Source organism: Mya arenaria, chromosome 7 (assembly GCF_026914265.1).
Source record: "Mya arenaria isolate MELC-2E11 chromosome 7, ASM2691426v1".
NCBI lineage: Eukaryota > Metazoa > Mollusca > Bivalvia > Myida > Myidae > Mya > Mya arenaria.
The window spans coordinates 17,133,519-17,151,879 of NC_069128.1; the positions used below are offsets into that span (position 1 = coordinate 17,133,519).

The 18,361-nt window shown below is 32.3% G+C and overlaps 1 protein-coding gene across 1 annotated transcript; it reads right to left on the minus strand.

Annotated features, from left to right (window-relative positions):
• Positions 1-3,447: 3,447 nt before the first annotated feature.
• Positions 3,448-17,018, minus strand: LOC128240017 (BTB/POZ domain-containing protein 6-like). Its single transcript, XM_052956493.1, has 6 exons — positions 16,985-17,018; positions 15,321-15,604; positions 14,630-14,786; positions 13,437-13,652; positions 12,049-12,272; positions 3,448-5,361 (listed from the first exon to the last, which is right to left on the minus strand). The coding sequence occupies exons 2-6, from the start codon at positions 15,581-15,583 to the stop codon at positions 4,884-4,886; spliced, it is 1,338 nt and encodes a 445-aa protein (XP_052812453.1). The 5' UTR covers positions 15,584-15,604; positions 16,985-17,018; the 3' UTR covers positions 3,448-4,883.
• Positions 17,019-18,361: the final 1,343 nt, after the last annotated feature.

Genomic DNA, 18,361 nt, shown 5'->3' on the forward strand with positions numbered 1-18,361 from the left:
CTATAGTACCCCGACTATCGGACCCATTCCCAAAGCAAAATATAAGATATTTTCCCAATAATTATAAAAAAATCCCAATCATAAAAAAACTAAATAACTTTTTTTTTAGAAATTTATTATCTGTATTAAAGGTGCATTATCAACATCCTAATTAATTTTGTGATGTAAAGTTTTTTTAAAAATTGAACTCAGAAATATTGATTTTCATCACATTTAGAGATCGGTATGAAATATTATCTGTCACGATTTATTGCAATAAATATATTAATACACCCCAAGGATTGATATTTTTTTGGGTCTTAATCAGTTCCTAATTTGCAGGAGACTAGACAGCTTTTTCTTTTAACTGAAAATTTTCCCTAATTCAGCATTTTCACGACACAAAATTTCCCAAAATGTCTAGGGTCTTTTTCCCAAAATGGGCAGAAAAAGCTCTGATTATGTTGCCACAGTTGTCCATGGAAAATGAATTCTTTATGTAACTCAGAAAATAAATATTACTTGACTTGATTTGACAATATTCCAAACATGAAAGAAGTATCCAGAGGTCGAAATTAACACAAGCCCGCAAGCCCTGCACTGGTAAAATGTCTTGCGGGCTTGCTCAAATTCTGAATTTTATATAGCAGGGCTTGTTCAAAATTTTGATGCCAAGCTGTAGTATTTGAATTCGGGCTTGTTCATCCAAAAGTCTAATTTCAATGATTGAGTATCCAAAACAATTTGTACATATGCGGTAAAATGATTTTTGATAATCTTAAAATATTTTAAAAAGGTGATGGCACATAAGTCAAAAATAAAGAAAAATTCCGATAATTATAGCATATAATCAAAGAAAGAAGTCTTATGGATATATAAAACGCTATGTGACTTCCAATGCATAGTTATTACTACGAAATTTAAGTAAAAAATGCACTTAGGGGACATGCAAATTTTGTCCTCAAAAAAGACAGGTGCCGACTTTAGTAGTAATTATTCAACTTAATTCATCGTTTTGGTAAATAAAGAAATAAAACACCGTTAAAGTTTTATCGTCGGAAATGGAATAATTAACACCAAGATACCAACATACTGTACTAAAGAAGGTATAACAAAATCGTTTTATTACATCAGCGTTCGTGATTGTTTACTTCTTACTCCGCCATTTTAATTTGGTTCCCGTATTCTTATAACATAATGCACACTTGACGGGCACCTGGTTTAGCTGATACCGGTCTCTTTTTGGAAAAAAGAGAAAGAGGGTACCAGTCTATCCAATGGACGCAACATCTTCGGATATGTTCCGATCGCGAATTATCGCAAAACAATATTCATGAAAATTGATGATCTTTTTTTTGTTTGTATTGTGTCAGAAGGCCCCATAACAATGAATCAACTTTTTTAGAAAGTGTTAATTTATGATATGTTAAATGAATTGTTGTCACAAGTTTTTAAATTTTACGTTTAAAAGTGATTTCAAAAGGTTGACCTTTTCCCGCGTTATTGTGACGTCATTTGATAAAATATTTCCGATTACAGACAGTTCATTCTATTTACAGAATGTGTGAGAAAGGCTTACTGTAAGTTTTTTTTAAATACAATAAAGTATTTTTTAACAATTCTTGAATTATTGATGTAAATATAAGTCATGAATTGACCACAGAGACTTGAAAGTATGATCATCCAAAAAAAAAAATCAACTAAGGTTATGTGGATTTTGAGCTTTAATAAAATGTTGAAATATCGTCGACAAATCATGATAAATAGTTGTATTGTGTCCCATGACGTGATAAACAGCCCATAAAATGTTGTATTTTTTTATTTTCAGGGTCAAGACTGATTTTACCCTACCGAGGCAACAGGCAACTATTTAAAGTAAGCCAGGGGAAGCTGTTGTGATCTGCATCATACTTTCAAGTCTCTGTGACTTTGACCAGCTCAAGTGCGTTCATACCCCCGATAATTCCGACTCCACACACTTTTACCACTCCAATTGCGTTCATACCCCCGATAATGACACCAATCCCGCAATATATTCCTTAAAATAATTCAGGTGCATTGGTTTTAAAAAAAGTACAAACAAAAATAAGCATAACAAAAAATGCAGCAAAGTTATGCCTATTCCACCCTTTATCAAAAACAAGAACCGTAAAGAAAACATTGTGAGTTCATGTTTTAACTTTATTTCTCCAATTTGTGTAGGCGATTGAATCGGTGAAATGTTCTATAAGAGTCTGTGTATACATACACCCTTTCAATTAATCGCTAAATTGACACATAAGAGTTGCGCCCCTTACTGGAAATGACGTAGTTTGATGATTTAAAACTTCCCGATACGGTGAATTCTGCTTTGATTATCGCTGCACATTACAGGAAATCAATTATGTGCGCTGTATATCTTGTCGAATTTGGTGTGTTACTTTTATTTTGCTAGTATATTATTCTAACAATGAACCACGTCTCCAAATAAAATCAATACTTTATCAGAAATCCCGTCATCGAAGTGGGTACAATCCAAAATTAATTCAGTGCGGGTTTCTCCCTCCTGCCTGCACTGTTCTAGAAGTGAAATTAGATGAATATACCAGCAGCATTGTATGTAAGATGGAAGAACATATCCTTTATATTATCCACTAATATATAACTCGGATTTTGCAAACGTATATTGGAGTTTATACTCCAATTTTATGGTAGACTGGGTCATTTTCCTCAATACATTTATGTTTTTGTGTGTAGGTTCAAACAATATCTTCCCTTGCGTGTGTAAGTCATATGCTTATGTACAGTCTAATGATTCTTATTTCCATATACTGCCGTTATGGATAATTGGTCAAATATTTGTTATACTCTCTTTTTTAAGCTGTGATCAGAATTGAAAGAGTATTTTCTATAGTACAATTGTGTTCACATTCTCTTAAAGTTGTAGTTGATAGGCATAATAGAATAACACACTAGTATAAAAGTCTAGTTGAATCGTAATACAACCTTTTGCTTTGATGTCCGTTTTATTCTGCTGCTCATGGAATACACCGATTAAGTTTGGTGGGTGGTTTGGGTTGTGAGTGGGTTTTGAGTGGTGAGTGCGTGAACAGGTGGGTGTGACAGCAATTTGGGTGGATGGATGGACCCGCAGGGTTGAGAGTGAGCGAGCAAGCGAGTGCCATTCTATCATTCATATGATCTTTTTTATTATCACATTAAAGGAATCATTGCTCAAGCTGTTCAGCACTATCAGTGCTTTGATTATACATGCAATTCTTTCATGACAAACTCACTGCTATCATACTGAAATTGGTCAGTACATGAAACATCTAGGAATACACACAGTAAATAGGCCAGCAGATTGACATACTAAGTGATCATTTATTGACTGGTTCAATTTCATAGACTGATAAGCCCTTTTCTCAAAATGAGGAGTTTGGGAGGCAAATTTCCTGGAATGTAAACTGAATAGTGTACTGTTACAGACAAACTTTAGTCTTATCAAATGTGTTGTCTAAATGTGCACTTTTTTTAAGTGACACTCTTATTCAAAATCAATACATTCACATTTATAACAAACAAAATTTTTGAGTGATAAGTCTTTAACTACTTACTGAATAATGCATTTATGGAAAATATTTATTACTAATAACAAGATTGTAACCTTGAATTTAAAAGCTGAAAACCCCAAAATATTAAATGATTGGTGAATGCTAAAAGATTTACAGTGATCTACGATCATCTCCATAAGGTAGAAATACCATGTTTTCTGCACATTTCTTTCGAATTAAATTGGTATCCTTCATAAGAACCATTGTGTTCGACATTTATTCATCCTTTCTGGAATATTTAAACAATTATAATTTAATTGTGGTGAATCTTATTTGGGAGTAACAGTGCATCCTCAAGCAAAACATATGAAAATACATCTCTACACAACATACATGTCAATATCACAGTGATGAACATTTGCCCTAAAAAATAATATGTGTTTCTAGTAACATGTCGCAAAATTACAGGCATGGACAGATGAAACAAGTAATAATCTTTATATGATTAACAAGTAACAAGAAATTAACAAGTAACAAGTTATTAATATATGACATTCATCTCCAAAAAATTGAGCGTAAAAAGTTTAATTTCTTCTATTTCATCTTCTATTTCGTTCAGTCAAAATACTTTATATTTATTTCACCAAAAAAAAATAGTTTGCCAAGATTATCATCATAACAATTTCCTTTAGAAATCTTAAAATTCTTCAATATAAAAATATAACACAATTTATACCTTATTACAAATAGTGAGCTTATCTGTTGTAAGTGATTTAAACCTGTTCATTAAATTAGTGTTTGGTTTGTGCCCACCAAGCCGGACAAGTGGGTTTCCCCCGGGTACTCCGTTTTCCCCCACAACACAAGACCACACTTTTGTGTAACATTGTGCCAAGGAGAGTGATTAATATAATGCATGCTTCACAGTAGATGTAAAAAAATATATACTATAAACAGTGCAAAGTATAATATGAGTCATTTATATCATATCTCATGACAATATGTATCACTTACTGCATATCATTTCTTGAAAAGTTAATGTAAGCGAATGCACTTCAGTCAGAAATTGTATCCATAGTGATGAACTCCATAACCCCTGTTGCTAAGGAAGTGAATAGCATGAGTTAAAAATAGATTCCTGTCACATGACTGTCCCACCTTTGTGCAATTCTTAAACACTCCAAGACGGGACTTTGAATTTCTGCAACTTTGTTACTAATATATTTTCATATTAAAATGAAAATAATGACAACTTCTTCTCAATGGTTTTAGAACATATTTGTGGAGAACTAGATTTCTAATAGTACATGTTAAAATACAGTTTAATACTAACACTGATCAACTTAATTTAGTCCTTTTTAGAGGGACACTTCATTTGTTAGAAGCAACACTACTGGTAGACTTTTGCTTTGTCAAGGCTGTAAATAGTAGACCAGGAATTTGCCCTTTCTCAACTGTCGTACGAGAACCAGTCTTACTCAGGAAATGAAACGTAACCCCTTCGGAGACACAGTCAACTTTTCCCCCTGACCCCAATTTTGTTGGCGGCCCGGTCATCTGAAGTGACACCATATACTGCTTTCCTGTCTGTAGTGAAACCGGTTTAGAAAACATAATCTCATAGGTGTGCTCCATTCTTGTTGTGCTCAATCGATTAAAGCAAGAATCAAGCAATCCTTTGTCTTCATCAGCTGACAATTCAATGCGGGCATCATACTCAGCATTGTCATCAATGGAGCCATAAACGATCACTCCATGTAGAAGAATGGGCTCAGAGCATGAGAATCTTATCACATCTTTTTCCTCCGTTGAAGACTTATGGAACCCCTCCATCGAAATGAAACTGTACCTGAAATCAAAAGAAAATAAATCATTTGATATTGAAGCATAATTGTGTTATCTACGTAAACTGTTCTTGATATGTGCCTGCATACCAGTCAACTTTTTATCAGTATTTATAAGAATTTTTACTGTTAAATTGAAAGGCTTAAATGAAGACTTTTAAACGATAAAATATCGATACGGTTACTGTTGTTCCTTTACAATTACAAGCCTAATTGACATCTTACATTCAAAAACAAACAAGAAAGACCATTGATGCAAAGCATCAAAGGGCGCCGTTTAATAGTTTATGCACTTGTTATATGTTGAAAAACAAGGAATGTCAAGGCCAACAAGCATATTATGGTGTATTGAACCGCATCTATGAAATTCTCAAAATGTTTGTAGTTTTCTGCATGACAACATAGGCAAAAGCATTGAAATTGAAGATTTTCAAGTTGAACATTTCATTAGGGGTGGGGTACATTAATGAACACTACAGAATTAGGGTGCTTGTGCACTGTACTTTTTGTCATTGCCACATACCCATATACCAAGTTTTATTTCAATACCATAAGTAGTTTTAAAGTAATGCTCTGGTCAAGAAAAAACGGCAAAGGGCAATAATTATGTAAATAGCTTAAAACAGCTATAGTCATTGTGCACTGCACTTCCTCTCGTTGTGCTAAATACCATTGAATGATGTTTAATGAAATTCCAAAAAAAGTAGTTTTCTAGTTATGCTCCGGACAGGAAAAGATACAACGAGAATAACTCTTGCAATAAGCTGAAATAGAGTTATTGTTCATGTACACTGCAGTTCTAATCATATAGAGGGAGGGGGCAACGTCAACATTCTGGAATGAAAACTTGTAGGGAAGAATAAGTTACCTCATTCATCATGAAGAAGTGATATGAAATAACAATTCAACAATTTGTGTAGTACTTTAATAAACATTATCATTTCGTCCAAAAGTTGCAAACATAAATAGAACTTAATTATTGAACTGTAAAGTTGCAAACATAAATAGAACATAATTATTGAACTGTTATATAAAAAGTGAACATTGTTTACTAGATGAAATGCATTTATAACATAACATGCCTTGTTTTTAGCTGTTTAATAATACTAATGTTAACTTCTTCATTTACATAGTAAAGAAGAGTAGAAAATGGATGTTTTAGTTGATATTAACACAAAAACAGCATGTGTCTTATTGGACAATGGCATTTTTTTCAAATATGATAAAAATAACGGATTCAAACTGAATATGTATCAGACTATGTATGAAGGAAATAATACTGTTTCTATTTTTCACAAAGGTTTTGAAATACAACAATGCACATATAAGCATAAATAGGCCAAATATGCAAAAAAAAAATAGTAAACAATGTGTGAAAGTGATACTGAACACTTAAAATAATTTCTTTGTGCATTAAATGAATATATACCAGAAAAGCAATACTAAAACCTTTATGAATATCTTCATAACAAATCAGAGTACATGTAAACAATAATCATTTATATCATTTGTATCAAATGTGTCCAGTTTAAAGTGTGTTTTCATTTGCATTAAATTACATTGTAATATATACTAGAAAAGCAATTATAAAAATCCTTAAATGTATAAGAAACTGAAGACAATAAAGAATAACACCCATTTATGAATATCTCCAAAACAAATCAGAGGTCACCTATATATAAAACAATAATCATTCGTATAATTAGTATCAAATGTGTCTAGTTTTGTGTGTCTGTTCATTATCTTTAAATGAGCATCTTTAAAGTGAAACTCTTATTTGAAATCAATACATATAATTGTATATATAACACACATCAAATTGAGTGAAAAAAAACAAACTACTTACTAAATAATGCATTTACTGAAATATCGTTTACTGATAACAAGCTTGTCACCCTGTTTATAATAGCAGAATGCATGACAAATATTAAATGATCAATTGGTGATTGCTAAAAGATTTACTGTGGTCTACTATAGTATTACAAGGCAGAAATACCATGTTTTAAGTTCATTCTTATTAGCAAATTGAACTCCTTCATTAGAAACATTGTTGTTGACATCTATCAACCCATTTTGAAAAATGAAAACAATAATATTAATTATCATAAGTCTTATTGGGGAGTAAGAGTGCATCTTTAAAAATAGTGTGTGTGTTTTTTCACTTAAATATGTAACAATTCAATTTGACAAATGAGACAAAAGTTAGGAAATAGAAGTAGTAATTGTACATAAAACAAAACATCAACACAAATTGACAAAGCTCAATATAACAGGAAATCTATATTATGAAAACACAAATCCTTAAAGGCCATAATTATTTGAACTGAATTAAGGTATAATTTAAGTAATACACACTTTTATAAAGCTTTTACGGACAACATAGTTATTATCATGGTACACTATGGGACTTTTATCCAAATTTTGAAGATTTTTTACTGTTAATTAAAAATATTTTGTCTTTATTCGATTTTTTTTCACATTATCAGAGATTATGAAATAAACACAACAGTTTCTGGTAAAATAAACTTCAGTTAACAGAAAAATTACGTTCAACCGAACATATTATTGATACACATGGAAAAAAATCATTTTGATTGATCTTGTGAGTCTTCGGAACAGAGCAGTATTTCGATGTTTGAAAATATATAGCAGTTTTATAAATTCATAAAAAATAGTTAATAATAAGACAACCTGCTGAAATCATTTAAATATTTTCTATGATGTCTAATGAACAATTCAAAAGACAATTTATGATAGTTTACCGTTCAGTTTTGAAGAAAATATACATAATGTCATGTAACTATACATTTTTATAACTAATAAAATGCTTAAAAATCAACCTTTTTCTTGTAAAAAGCTCAATTGGACTTATTCATAAAATGTCAAATAAATGAATTTTACTTATGATACTAACTCAGAATTCAGATTTAAAAACAATGAATGTACTTTTAAATTAAAATATGTAAAGAAACAAGAACACTAAGTAGGCGGTAATGCCCCTCCAAAAATGTCAGAGTGAAAGTTCTCAACTAATGTCTTTTTAATATTATAACATGTAAACAGTCTCTGCTGGTAATTGATGTCTATTTGTTTTATTTAGTCAATGGTATTCTAACATTTAGAACTTTTCACAATAATTCTTCACTCTTCAACATTTGAAGTTTGGTTTGTTCCCATGCGTTTGTACTTGTAGTGTCTGCACAGATGAAAATTACTCAATGCTGAGTCAATGCTGATTTAACAGGTCTTTACCCATCTAGAATGTTTAGTGCTGTAAAAGAAAAAAAAGTACTTTCTAACTAATTTGTATAGATAATAATACTGCCATACATATACAAAATAAAATATAAACAGTTTAATATTTCTCAACATTATTTAAAAACAACAACAACAAGCTGATACATACATGTATATAATATATAAAGAAAATTACTAAATAAATATAATTCATCATCACCACCATCACCACCACCACAACCACTGGATTATTAAAAACAGTGAGTTTATAAAACAACAAACACCAACTCAAATATGTTTTATATGAAATACTCACATCATCTCTATCAGATGTGGATAGACATGGATGTCAAATCTGTCTCAATGATCCAACAAAGTATTTAATGCAGGCTGGAATTCTTCATATAATAGTAATATTCAGTCCTTTTCATGCCTGAAAGAAATTAGACTTCTGATTATCAACCAACAGAAACTACAACCGTAAAATACAAATGCACATGTATTAATTATACATTCTGCACTAATATCCGTTTTAGCCAAGAGTAAGGGTTGGTAGGCACAAATGTGTAGATGTTGTGCATATAATTGATAATGATTCACAACAGTATGGCGTTCAACGAGACCTACACCAAGCAAATGAATGTCACTTGTGTCCAAGCTGTTGTGGCTTCCAGCCCGAAACCATGTACATCTTTTAATACAGGTTTATTTTGAAAATATGCAGTTTGTAAACAAATAATGGGTATTTTTAAGTCTAATATTTTTCTAAGATAAAACAATCAAATAAAAGATTACATACTCATATCATATATATAAATGATGTACATAAGTACATTTAAAAATATGTAACATGTACATAATGCACCAGTCAATTGTAACCACGGCCCTCCAGGTCTGGGGATATGCCGGGGAAATGGGCTGTGTTTTTAACTTTCAGGTGGCCTCGCAGTGCCGGGTGAATACAGTGGTTTTGTCTTTGAGCCAGATATAGCAGGGAATATGCCTTACCTAGGCTCCCTGGGGTACGGGGCATATGGCGAGGATTTGACCATCAGTTCGTCCCCGCAGGACGAGGATTTTACCCGGGGTTGGCTTGACAGAAAGTCAAAGTCCCAGCTATTCCTCGGACCTGGTGGGGCTTTGGTTACAATTGACTGGTGCATTATAAGTAGATGTAAAGTATGTAACATGTATATTTATAGTACATGTAGAAATATTAAAACGCTGTCTTAACGTTTAGCAAATAAAAATGATTTAAGAATTCCAAAGAAATTAAAAAACAAACATTTTTGAACACATAAACTTACACAACTACTCAAAGATACTTACATGAATAGCCCTTTGATACGAATATCCCAATTCCATGCTGATTGTTGACATTAGTTTTTTCGACAGAAAATCTTCTCTTACGCGTATAATTCACTTATAATCCATGTTTTACTGTAATGACTCAAATTGTTAGATGTATCGTAATCAACTGTCAGTGTGCACTTTTAGCGTTTACTTATTTTAAACGTATATTCATGACAAAACCGAGTTTTCAACTATTAATCGACGATGTAGAAATTCCATTATTGACCTATGAATAGCGGGGATACCTTCTGGTTCTAAAAATAGCAACATCCGGATATGTATAGTGTTCTAAAAATACGACAACTCGGGGGCAATCGTAATACAATTTTACTAATGTCACCTTCAACACATTAAAAAATAAAGTTAGGTGAACATTTAATCCAATATCGATTAAATTAAAGAAAACAGCTTACCTCATTGTTTATTAATGCAGTAAACATAACAAAACAACATAAAACATAATTATTCCCATTCACATAATTACCGGTCCACACATTTTACATTTCATTCGGAACTCCTCCGAATATTTACATTTCCGGCACATGATATTACAGTTAACCAATCGGAAAACGTAAACGAAACAGGAACAGTTATTAAACTTATTTGTCGTTCTTCAAATATAATGTTTTGAAGATAAATTGAAGACAATCTATTCAACCACAAATAGCATTTTTAACACCCATGCAATCGCCATCCATTTGCATTTTTTAATCATAATAAAATAACAGTAAAACCCAACTGTCAATCAACTTAAAAACCGCTCCTACCACTAACTTAAATAAATTCCCATTCCATAATAGGCGCGCTCTTCAGAGCGGCGCCAATTAATCTACATGTACATACAGTATGTAAGTGTAGGAATGTTTTTGTTATATTTTTGCTGTTGACAATATCCTCATAATTAATTATTTGAAAGGAAAGAAACATAATTTGCTATCCGGTCATTAATTAGTCTCAAACAGTGAAAAACCTTTTTTTTGGTGTTGAAAAGTAAGATCAATGTAAGATCACATAATATATTTCACTTCATGAACACCAAAAGTAAATGTTCCAATTGTGGCTTCCCCACTTGTGAAATACAACTTTTAGTGTTTACTCAGTAAAATGTATTGCACTCTTACACTGAAACAAACAATATCGTTTATCTTCTTTTTTTCTAAATTATTTAAGGAATGAATTGCCGGGTTGATGTCATTATCGGGGTATGAACGCAATTGGGCTGGTCTAAGTGTGTGGAGTCCGAAGGACTCCATGCATACTTTGACCAGCCCAATTGAGTTCATATCCCCGATAATGACATCAACCCCACAATTCATTCCTTATATTTACACCAATAGTCCATTATTTTATTCAAGAAACGTTAAAAAAATACTTCATTTCATTTAAGAAAACCTTTCAGTAATCCGTTCTTACCCATTCTGTAAATAGAACGACCCAACTATAACTGGAAACATTTTTTTCAAATGTCGTCACAATAACGCGGGAAAAGATCAACCACTTAAAATCACTTTAAAACGTAAAATTGAAACACTTCTGGTACCAATATATTTAAAATATAATAAACTAACACTTTTAAAAATGTTGATCTATATTTTACGGGACCTGCAGACACAATACAACCAATAACAAGATCAATCGCTTTCAGGTATATTGTTATGCAATGAATTACAATCCGAACATATCCGAAGATGTTGCGTTCATCGATTGATGAATGCAATTGCCGAAAGGCAGTTCATTTAAGGAATGGAAGTTGAGGTGTAAATATTTGTTAGAGTCTCGTATTCATAAACACCTAGGGAAACAAACCAGAGTACACTGAGCAACCAAAAACCCCATTTTCTCGTATTTAAATGTCATTTTTAAAGCTTCAAACATTTTCATATTTATAATTATATAAACCTTTGCTCAAATAAATAGAGTACACCATGTATCAGGAGTTTTCAAACAATATCACATTCATAAACACATATGGACAAAAACCTTAGTACTGGTGCATAATGCAATGAAAGGTTCAAAACCTTTTGCTTGTATCTTTAATTAAACTCTACCTATACTAGAAACATATTTTTATAAATTATACAGTTACACCAATGGACACAAACCTGAGTACACTGTGTAAGGAAAACCCCCTCCTCTTCCTTGCACTAAATTTCCAGCTGGATTGCTGAGCTCGACCATTGTAGAACTGGTACATGGAAATTATCTCCTGCTCTGAGAGAAGATCTCGTGATGATACGGAATTCGTAAAGTAGACCGAGTCAAGCAGCGGGAACCGGATGTGATACAGGATTGGACCAAGAACTGTACGCTGGTTTTCGTCAGTTACCTACAGTACATAGACAATAATTTGTTAAAGAAACAATCAAATCAATACATACACTTGAACAGTATAACAAACATAACTTTTGAGTGATAAACTTTTAACTACTTACTAAAAAACTATGGAAAATATTCATCACTGATAACAAGATTGTAACCGTGTTACGATGTATTAAATAGCTGAAAACACACAAATATTTAATGCCTGGTAGGTCCTAAAAGATTAACATTGATCATAGGTCCTAAAAGATTAACAGTGATCATTTATTGTTGCATAAGGTAGAAAAACTATGTTTGCTGCACATTTCTTCCGAATTAAACATGGTATCCTTCATAAGAACCATTGTTTGAGTGCATCTTTAATCAGACAGAGTCAAGCAGCGGGACTAATGTGATAAAGGATTCGACAAAGAGCTGTGCGCTGGTTTTATTATTATTATTGCACCTGAGAATTCATACTGCATCTGCATGAACGCATGAAAGATACAAATCACTCCTTATACTTACATATGATATATCTATTTTTTGTTTCTATTCTTTTGAATTTAAAGTATATTTCAGATTAAATCATGGAGAAAAATTTGTTAGCGGCATTTAACATTAGTGAAAAGAACAGCGGATATTCATGTTTTATTCATGTAAATTTTGTTTCCAAATTGTACTTGTCCAATCAGAGTAAGAACTGAAATAACCAATAATGTCATAAAGCCAAGCAATTCATGTAAAATAAATGTCAATTTTCTCAAAAGAAAAATTGAAATATAACAGATTTGAATCGTAATCAGAACTCATAATTCAATAATATGATACAAATTGTATCTTTTTCTTCTATATACTTTATCACAGTTAAACTAACTCTCATTAAAAAAGTTTGCATAATAATTTTTAGGAATACACTATCAATGTTACTACATTATATATAATTGTTTTTTGTTTTTTTCAACCCAAATTATGATTGTTTATGAAACTCCCATTATTTTAAAAAGGTTTTACTTGCATTTTTCATATGTTAAACAGTTAAATGTAGTCAAAGATTGTTTTGTTTGTTCCTCGTTATACAGGCAGATAACCTTGAAAAAGCTTCATTGGTGGGGTGGAGGAGTTGATGGGGAGGAGGTCCTACAAAAACATGTTGGGCTAATGTAAAAATTTAATATCTCCCTTCACTCACTGACAAGTTCCGCCTCCGACACTCTAACTCCGCCCACTTCAGCACTGCCTCCAAAACTGTCTTCTCATCAAGTATCATCTCGTCTGATTGAATAATCTGTTGCACGCACGTCTGGCACAGTTTTGTGAATGTGCGGGATTTGAGAACCTCCTTGGCATGTTCATGAACAAAGCTTATACACTTTCCCTCAATGTTTTTGCCATTATACATGTGTACCTGAAAGAAAAAAGTATACAAAATTATGTTATCATTTATAATTGTAAATTTTTGGATGTGAAATGTTTGTAGACTTGTTTACTGTTATTATGTTGCTTCCTATTGGTATGCAAACAATGTGTAACAGAGCAACACTAATGCTTGTCAGGTTTTTTTTTTTCAGTTGAGCAAGTGTCATAACTTGAAAAAAAATAAAGCCCAAGTTATAAACCTTGGAACACATGTTTGTATTGCTTCTATTTAAAGTTTCATATGAATTTCTGTAAAGATTCAAACTTGATGACATTTGTCAAAGTCAAAGATTCGAGGCCGAAGTCAACCACACCTAGGCTGTGACAATACCTAGATTTTTTTCTCTCTCCAGAAAACTGATAAATATCACATAAATACAGTATAACACAATGTTTCTTGTCATACAGCAAATGTGTAAACTGAGAAGTAGAGACCTGTATTACCGTTAGGTACTGTGTCCAGTTTTCATCAGACATTGTATGTTTGTGCACCACCAAGGGCCCAGTATATTAATTAGCTGCTCTAAAATGTACTATTTCTACCCAAGAATCAGACTTATGAGTGATGCAGATCAGCTTCCAGCTGCTTTCATAACTGAGATTAAACAAAAGGGCCGTTGAGCTATTGGCTTTGTTGTACATTCATATTGTCTTTGACAACATAAATAATATGTACCAAGTTTGAATTGAATATCTTGAGAAGTTTTTGAAATACAGCCAAGGTTTGCACAAACACATGGCTGTCGCTGACAACGACACCAAGGCTATAATAATAACGTCTATCACAATAACATCTATCAGAATAACGCCTATCACAATAACAGCGATCACAATAACATCTATCAGAATAACGCCTGTCACAATATCGCCTATCACAATAATGCCTATCACAATAACACAACTTTTTTTCCAGGAAAACAGAGAAGCCAATAAATCAGGTCAATTTTTTAACACAATAGGACATACCATTTCAAGTATTGTGCAGACATTATCTACTGTTATTGACGAATGGAGGAAGTTAAGACACTGCTCCACCAGCCCCTTGACAGCATACTTCTTGGCCGCATACAGCAAGTCCTTCACATTACTGTCATCAACTTTTACTTCATCTGTGTAAATGTATCTGTAGACAATAAGACATATTAGTTATAACTATAATGAATGGGGTATGATATTAAAACATTACAACAACACAGTTAACAATGTTGTTATTTTTAACTAAGTTCTGAAAAATCTGCCAATTGTTACATGATAATATGGTCACATGATGTAGGGGAAAAAAAAGAAGAACCTGGAAGAAAAAATACATTTTATGCTGCAGATAACATATGTATATTTTCATTTTGTACCAAGTTTTATTTCATAATGATCAATGGTTTATGAGTTACATGTATGGTAAACTTTATTCAGTTTTTACACAACATTGATGACAACAAAGCAAAACTGCTAGTAAGCATTCGTTAAGCTATGAAAATATGTTTTCTTCCTAAAATAAATAAGCCAATTATTATACAGAATTTTTGTTAAGTTTTAAGTTTATTGTTAAAACTGTTTTTCAATTATAAGAGAAAGGGCCACACTTAATGAATACTTTTTGGGGCGTTATGCCAAAGAAGCTATTTATTAAATGTGGCCTAGGATAAAAACACAAGCTTACAGCAGTAGCCCTCTAAATGTGTCCGGCTCTACATCCGACACTGGTATAGTATTTTTGTCTCCAGCAATGGTTCCACAGAAAATGGACTGGAAAACTGAACTGCGACACACAAGCATGTACTTGTGTGCTGAGATTGCTTCCCGCTTCAAGCCAAGCAGAAAGGTAACATCACAATTGATCTGGTTTTGAAACATGAAGCGGTTACAGTCAACCAGATTTCTCTCTCCTTGCCAGTCTTCCATGCTTTCGATAAAATCTGCCATCCTCTTTATAAAAGCCTATACCTGAAACAGACAATATTAAAAATGGCATTTTTTTCAGTAAACAATGTTTAAGCCAACTCATTTAGTATGTACATAATCATAAAGTCGAAGAGTTTTGCAGTCTGCTTAATGTTTTTTGCGGGGATACTTTTTTACATAATGCTTCCAACAGGGGGATTTTTGATAAGCTCAGTGACTTGGCTTGATTGTTTACGTCTTGAACATCACTGATCAAAATGGTTTAAACAACAAAATTTCCATTTGCATCTGATTAAGGGTTTTAACTAAATAGTTATGGAACGTTCCCTGGAAGGCACCCTGACCTTGTCTTTTTGAATAGCACTCTTGGGCCTATATACATGTAGATTAGTTGTTAAGAACATTAAATATTTCTTATGTTTTCATCTAACGAATACTAGCTGGGAGTAGGTGTATTATTGGTCCAAGATACAGGTTACATACAAACGTTACATATTTGGCTATCAAAATTCTAATTCTTCATAGCTCGATACAAAGTGCCTTTTAACACTAAGCACCCTGTTCTTTTTGGCTTAAACCCTATATAGTCTACTGGCTAAGGTCACAAATCCGAACACTTTTTGAGGTTTTTCACAATTATCTTGGAGAGTTTTTGTTGAAGTAAGTTAAAATTTCGTATGAAACATGTTTGGTTAATGTCACAACATCTGTCAAAGTACATAGTCACGATCTCATCAATTTTATGTCAAAAATCATTCATTTTATGGACAGTAAATCACCCTTAAATTTATGCTTTGGAGGGCACAAATACTGAACACTTGCAACGTGAAAATAAATGGTCATACAATTATGATTAATAAGTATGCTATATTCAGTAAACACTTAGCTGCGAAGTTATTTATTGCTTCCAATGTTTTTTAAAACATGCAATTCAAATGTAAAGCGTGATTTCTATTTATAAATATCTTGAATGTAGGTCAACATAACTGCAAAACCTAAAGAGGCGCGTGCGTCATCTGACGTCATTTCCCGTGTGCTACATTTTGATCTTTAAGCGTATAAACTTTGAATGGCATTTTTTTAGAAAAATACTTAACAAAACAAGATGAAACTTCGCAAGTGTGACCAAGGCAAGCCTCTGTATTGATCTAGATAATCGAATAATCGATCACGGTAGACAAACGCGTATTTCAGCAGGTGTTCGGGATTTGTGCCCTGTTCGGAAATGTACCGTCAACCAGTATAGGTATAGAGTATAATGAACGAATGTGGTCGATTTTTATTCATTTCTGAACTCTGCATTATTTGTTAAAAAAATACGACAATTGATAAATCATGGTCGGATGAAAATAGATGTGAACTCTGAACTGCTAATATAATCCATTGTTTGTCCAGCTAACTGAAATTACTTTGAAAACTTACCTGCGTAGCGTTCTGTTTGTTTACAATTATTCTTTGAATGAAATGGCAAATTTATAAATAAGGGAAGTAATCGTTCAACTGCATGATTGATGAATGTATTTTAGTTGCCTCCCTTGTATTAAATAACTTCATGGATTGTCAGCTTGAACATATTATATATTCAGTTTTACTTTCAGACACGGTGCTGCATGGTATAGCAGACAGGCAAAACTGTGTATTTATATTATTTATTAACATTAACATGAAGACAGTCAAACGATGTAGGACCCCCGGGCCCTGGGAGCTGTTTCATGAACAATCAAAGTCATACAGATTACTTGAAATTATCCTAGTGTCATATCTGCCTTAATACTGTTTTCACACTTGCAGAATAAGCTACTTCAAAACAGAAAATGTTGTTGTTTCTTATATTAAAATATAAGTTATATTTGCATGATTTTGAATTTTCCCATTTTTTTTCATCAATTTGGAAGCCACAGGGTCAATCATGAATGACCAGCTCATTATTCCAAACTTAAATAGCCACAAAACTTTTTTTGAGAAATTACCAGAGCAAATCTGCCTCTTAATAATTTAAAAAAACAACTTACCAATACCATCATAATAAATCATGCTTACCTATCTCTTACCGTATAGAATAATATAAATATCAGGTGCAAAAAAGTGAATTATGAGCGGAAAAATATCAGCATTTTAAGTGGTGGAACAATTGTAAACTCTTGCCAAAACTTATACCCTTGAAAAAGGGAAAGTTTGTGTCACTTTTGACAAATTAGGATGTTTTTATAAATAGTTAAACAGGCTTAATATAAATACATACTCTTCTAAACCATGTATTCATAAATGACACCAAGCTGATAGGGCTAAATTGCCTAATGTGTCATGTGACGCCTTAGCAAGGGCCAACAAGTATGCAGAAGCAGACAATGTACAGAAGTTATTAGATAATTAGATCAAAACTGCATGGAACTTGGTGAGACTCACTGGTGACATGTAGCAATAGAAGCAAGGCTAACGGTAAATTAGTTTATTATTATTAATTGATTGCAACATATGGTTTACGTAGTAATTTGATGTGTAAACATTAAAAGAAAAAAAATACAACGGAAAGACAGTCTCTCATTTACACCTCAAATTTAGGTTAACAAAAATATGTGTATTAATTTTCCTTTTGAAATTCAACAAAAAACAACAATGATTATGTGTTTAGCAAAAAAAAAAAACGTGATGGGTTTTCCTTTTGTTCTTCTTTTCTCCATGAACAATGACTTGTTTTGTACAATTTTAATAAATAATTAAACAAATAATAACCTCATTGTTTCTTTTCAATCTGAATTTTAACCATCCTTATATACTTTTTGTGACCTTAAGTTTAAA